Consider the following 6134-nt stretch of genomic DNA (forward strand, 5'->3'; position numbering starts at 1 on the left):
GGTGTGCTGGTGGATGTTGCTCGGGTGCGGAGAGATTAGACGATACGCTGGTGATTTTCGGTATGCTACGAATGTGCTGTGACTGCGATGGATCTCTACGCTACTTTAATCGTCAAGTCATGCTCGCCAACGACTCCGGCGTGGACATCAAGAGGATGAATTGACCACTTCTTCCTCCGCTGCAGGTTAGACGCAGTTGTACCTCGAAAGACCAAGCGTGATGTATGGGTTTAGAACGGATTCTTCACCGAGGACAGTACAGACTCGAACATAATGCAAGCATGCAACATCAAAACATGGACCATCACCGAAACAAAACAGATTACCTCAGAATGTGGGGAATCAAACAAGGATACTCATTTAACTTGAGTGCGGGTCGTCGAGCATTCCGGGAGATGACCGAAACCTGACGTTACGATGGTGGTTGCGGAGATCCAGAGGAGACATCTAGGTCTCTTCGGGCGTTGAGTTAAAGTTGTCACGGATGGGTAGCACGCAGATTTTGGAAATCCCTCTTCGGAAGCTACCATCCTTCGTTTGTACTGTTGCGACACGAATATTTCCATCCGGTCCAGGATGAATTTCCGTTATGCGCCCCAACTGCCATTTTAGTGGGGGCTGATTTTCGTCTTTCAGGACAACCATGGTCCCAATCGCTAAATTTTCCTTCCGTCGCATCCATCTGGTTCTGTTTTGCAGATCAGACAGATATTGTTCCGACCATCTTTTCCACAATTGCTGAAGAAAGTGCTGATTTCGTTGCCATGCTGCTAGTCGACCTTCAGGAATACTGTCCAGGTTTGGTTCTGGTATTGCCGTTAGTGGCCGATGAATAAGAAAGTGTCCTGGAGTTAACGCTTCGAAATCTGCTGGATCGTTGCTAACAGGTGTAAGCGGACGAGAGTTTAAAATCGCTTCGATTTGTACTAGTACTGTAAGCATTTCGTCGTGAAGCAAACTTCGTGTTCCGATAGTGCGTTTGTATAGGGTTTTGAACGACTTCACTGCTGACTCCCATAGTCCGCCAAAGTTCGGCGATCGTGCTGGTATGAATTTGAAGTTAATTTTGTCCTCTGAAGCTTCCCTTATCGCCTTTTCTTGAAACTGCTGATTGTTGAACAATTTACGAAGCTCATCAAGCTCCCGTTTTGCGCCGACGAAATTTCGAGCTTGCCTCGCCGGGATGAAAAACGTTTCAGTGTGGCCAAGAAGGCCTGGGTTGTCAAATCTGCTGCTAATTCCAGGTGCACTGCTTTGGTGACCAGGCAAACGTAGATGGCTACAAAGCACTTCACTGGGCGATTTTTGCGATACGGGTAGCCTACTAAAAACGCTCCACAGTAGTCAACTCCAACACGACGACACGGTAAACATGGTGTGACTCTTTCTGGCGGTAGATCCGCCATCAGTTGATCCTGGACTCTCGGTTTCACCCGAAAACATGCGACGCACTTATGGATTACGCTTCTTGCTAAGTCACGGGCGAATGTCGGCCAGAATCGTTCTCGAACTGCCGATATCAGTAGCTGTTGACCCGCCTGGAACAGCTTCTGATGATAGTACTCCATTACTACCCTTGCAAGAGGGTGACGACGATACAAAATTAACGGATGCTTTCGACTGTTCGACAGATGTGCGTGCCGTAGCCGGCCGCCAACGCATAGTATGCCTTCAATTAACTGAGGATCGAGCGAAAGGATCGATGAATCACGCAGTGGACGATTGTTGGTCAAATCCGCCAGCTCTTGTGGGAAACATTCTCGCTGAGACATAGAGACAAGTGTCCGTATAGCGCCGTCGAGTTTTTTGACGGTTAAACTTCCAAGGTTTCGACAATTCCGATTTGCAGCTTGAGCGTTGAAACGGAACCGACAAATGTATGCTGTGAGTCGCACCAATCCATTGTAAGTTGATCGCAGGTTAAACAGCTCACTGGGAGAAACGGATTTCAGAACTGCGACAACGGCTCCTTTTTCTTCTAGTACTGATCTGTCAATGTTGTCTTCGCAAGCTTGCAGGGTTCCCGGCCAGTTATCTTGCTCCAGAAGCAGCCAGTGAGGTCCACCAAACCATAGCGATTGGTACTGCAGCTGCGCAGGCGTCATACCGCGAGAAACTATATCGGCTGGGTTTTCAACTCCTGATACGTGATTCCAGATGCTGCCTTTCGTTATATGCTGGATTTCTGAAACTCGATTCGCAACGAATTCTTTCCATCGCGACGGTGATGATGCTAACCAGCACTTAACAATCATCGAATCTGTCCAAAAGAAAGCTGGGGCTGTGATGTGTGTGCTACTGACCACTCTTTCGTAGAGGTGGGAAAGGAGTAAAGCTGAAGAAAGCTCCAAGCGCGGAATCGTCTGGCGTTGCTTCTTCCTTTTCAGGTTCTCAAGAGGGGCGACACGGGACTTCGATGCTAGTAGGTGTATAGCAACTGACCCGCTATTGGAGACACTTCTCACGTAGATGCAGGCCCCATATGCCTTCTCAGAAGCATCACAGAACCCATGGAGCTGTATGTCGATGGTATCGGATCTGATTTCAACCCAGCGAGGTACAGACAATCCCTCAAGGCCAGTCAAGTTTCGACGATATTCATGCCAGCGATCCTGCATGACTTCGGCAAGTGGTTCATCCCAACCACAGTCAAGTTTCCACAATTCTTGAATGAACATCTTGGCCTGTATGATAACGGGCCCTACCAGTCCGAGTGGATCGAAAAGTCGAGAGACATCCGACAGAACGGTGCGTTTGGTGATGACCGCCGATGAGTTCCACTGCGGGGTGCTGAATTGGAATCGATCTGTACTGGGTTCCCACAGTAAACCTAGCGTTTTAACGGTGGATGTTGGGGTATCAAGCTGAAGAATAGTGCGATTATCTCTCAGATGTTCTGGTACCTCTAACAAAATCTCCCTGCAGTTGGAGTTCCACTTTCGTAACGAGAATCCCGCTGATTCCATTAGGCTGATCATCTCGTTGACAAACATTCTACCTTCCTCAGGTTCGTCTACTCTGGACAACATATCGTCTACATAAAAATCCTGCCGGACCACCTTCGCAGCAATAGGGTGTGTCTGTTGACCATCTTCTGCTAATGTCTGTAAACATTTTGTCGCCAAATACGGCGTGGAAGCCGTGCCATACGTGACCGTAGTCAATTGGAAGATTTTGATGGGTTCTGCTGATGAATCTCGCCATAGAATCCTTTGCAGAGGCTGATCGGCAGGCTGAACTTGCACCATGCGGTACATTTTTGCAATGTCCGCGACTAGTGCGTAACGATGTAGACGGAATCTGAGAATAACATCCAACAAATCGTCTTGTACGACAGGACCGACCATCAGAGCATCGTTCAGAGAGTACCCTGAGCTAGTTCGACATGAAGCATCAAACACTACGCGCAGCTTCGTAGTTGTGCTGTCAGGTTTCAAAACAGCGTGATGTGGCAGGTGGTAAACGGTGTCTGAAGTATCTTCGACGACTTCGCTCATATGACCAAGAGCTTGATACTCGTGTATAAATTCACTGTATTGCGCTTTCAACTCGGGATTCGCTGCCAGACGTCGCTCTAAACTCATAAACCGCTTAACAGCTGTACCTTTAGAATCACCGAGCTGCTTGACGATCGATTGCTTTTTTGGAAGTGTGACTACGAATCTTCCCGTCTCATCTCTGAATGTAGTCTCGCTGAAGATTTTCTCGCAAGCCGACTCTTCCGTGGAATTCGTGCTTGTTGTTCGACAAGTTTCTAACTCCCAAAACTTGGCTAATTGATCTTGAATCTCGGCTGTTGAACAAACGTCGTCGTCGAAATTGCACCGCTAGATGATGAACTGGGAACGCGACCGGAAACTATCCAGCCAAAAACAGTTTTCTGCAGAGTAGGCCCGCCTTCAGTTGCTTTGTATCTACCCTCTTCAAACAGGTCGACGTAATATTCCACCCCGATAATCATGTCAATCGGACCGGATTCATAAAGCCAGGGATCGGCAAGAGCTGCTGCTTCTGGTAGACACAACTGCGATGGATTGAAGCTTGCTGTCGGTAACGCCAATGTTAGCTTCGGCAAAACATGGAAACACATCTCCTCGGCATACGACGAAATCTCACTAGACCGTGCAGCAACTGCTGCACTGATGGATCTTGTTGACGCTACACTCGGCGAACCAATGCCCTGAATGCACAAAAATGCTGGCGATTCACGGAACTTAAGCTTATTTGAAAAACTAGCCGTCATCAGGCAATGCTGCGAGCAAGAATCTAGCAAGGCTCGCGCAAGCAACGAATTGCCGTGACGGTCCTTAACGGTCACAAGCGCCGTCGAGAGAACAATATTGTGTGTAGATGCGTTGGGAAGTGCTATACATGTTTGGCTAGTGGAGGCTGTGTTGGTGTTGGACGGTGATGTGGTTGTGTTATGCGAGTTGGCGGTGTTCGTCTGTGCATTGGTCGGATGAGTGTGTATTTGTTGGTTCGGACTGTGTTGCTTGGTTTGTGGCTGTCGTGGCTGCTGGGGTACTGTCTGAGGTCTTGACTGCGGAAGTGAAACGGAGGATCCTGCCTGCGGTGTTTCAGTATGCAGCATCGAGTGGTAACGCTGATGACAGTGATGACAGGCTCCTCTCTCGCAGGTTCTTGCAACGTGTCCTGGACGCAGACAGTTGCGACAAAGCTTACTCCTCATAACAGCGCTGATGCGATCTGGAACGGACTGCTTCTGAAACTTCGCACACTGAAACGCTGAATGCCACGACTCGCCACAGAATGGACACTTCCCAGATGTCTTCACAAGCGTGTGACAAACTGCTACCTTCTGGGAACGTGGATCGCTGTTCATCTTGGATGGGATGGAAATGGATTGCAGAACGGAGCACTGACTACGCAGAAATCCCATCAAATCTCGATAATTTGGGACATCCTTGGAATTATGATGAGACTCCCATTGTCGAAGTGTCGAGGAATCCAACCTCGTGCATACCATATAGGCAAGAATCGTGCTCCAGTTCTCTGTAGACTCACCAATCTTCTCTAACATCTGCAAGTTTTTCTCAAACTGGCCGATCAGTTGACTAAGCCCGTCGTAACTCTCCTTCTTCAGTGGCTCGATGAAAAAGAGAGCATCTAAGTACGCTTTCACAAGCAGCTTTTTATTCTCGTACCGTTCTGGCAACGCCTTCCAAGCCACATCATAGTTTGCAGCAGAAATCTCGACCGAGTTAATTTCCTGAAGCGCTTCACCAGAAAGTGACGCCCTCAGGTATGTGAATTTATCGATCTCGTTCAGCTGCGCGCTTTGGTCTATGAGACTACGAAAAGTGTCACGGAATGTCACCCACCAAAACTTGGAAGTCGTATCTCTGGAAGTTTTACTCGGGAGATAGACGTATACGTCCGATGCGCCGATGAATCGGAGTCGTTGTGGCTGGTATGCAACGGGTCCTTGCACAACTGCAGCTCTAGTAGCTCAGCCTTCAGGGTACAAAAACGATCGTCGAAGTCGTGCATTGCCTGGTAGTTTGTCTCTTCGAGGTGGTGCAATGCTTCCTCTTTCACTGCAGGTTCAGCACTAGCCTGCTTCTTCTCCTCTTCTTCTTCCTGCAGAAGCTCCAGTTTTTCACGCACCGTATAATATTCTGCACCCACTTGCTCTAGCACGTTCAATCGCACACTTAATTGACGCGCATCCCGTTCATCGTCATAGTTCTGGATAAACTTGTCGATGAACGTTAAACTGTTCTGCAACTGTTGTTCACGCTTCAACAGTGCCTTCACTTCACGAGCCATTTTCAAATTTTACACCTCTCACTCACTGCACTGTAGAAATCAGGAACTATCACGCACTAATCACCTTCACTAGCACACCCGTTTCCGAAAATTCAACGATCGACTCGACGTTCCACGACCGCGACCTCGCGAGACAGAATATAGACTTATCAACCCAATTGACAGCAGCGAAAGAAAATTGATCAGAGGAGCAAACGACAGCCAGTAATAACCAGCGAAATACCGAGACCAAATTTAATGGTGGACACGACTCATGCACTCGCCAAGAATAAAACTCGCATGCATTTGATAACTTTATTGAACCGTCACACGTTTGGTGGCCACATGCAACAAACCACCATACA

At 48.2% G+C, this 6134-nt stretch overlaps 1 protein-coding gene across 1 annotated transcript; it reads right to left on the minus strand.

The window, feature by feature from the left end:
* Window positions 1-1085: 1085 nt before the first annotated feature.
* On the minus strand, window positions 1086-5790 carry LOC131694624 (uncharacterized). Its single transcript, XM_058983103.1, has 3 exons — window positions 5396-5790; window positions 3919-5312; window positions 1086-3793 (listed from the first exon to the last, which is right to left on the minus strand). The coding sequence occupies exons 1-3, from the start codon at window positions 5788-5790 to the stop codon at window positions 1086-1088; spliced, it is 4497 nt and encodes a 1498-aa protein (XP_058839086.1).
* Window positions 5791-6134: the final 344 nt, after the last annotated feature.

The sequence above is a fragment of the Topomyia yanbarensis genome, unplaced genomic scaffold (assembly GCF_030247195.1).
Source record: "Topomyia yanbarensis strain Yona2022 unplaced genomic scaffold, ASM3024719v1 HiC_scaffold_119, whole genome shotgun sequence".
NCBI classification, from domain to species: domain Eukaryota; kingdom Metazoa; phylum Arthropoda; class Insecta; order Diptera; family Culicidae; genus Topomyia; species Topomyia yanbarensis.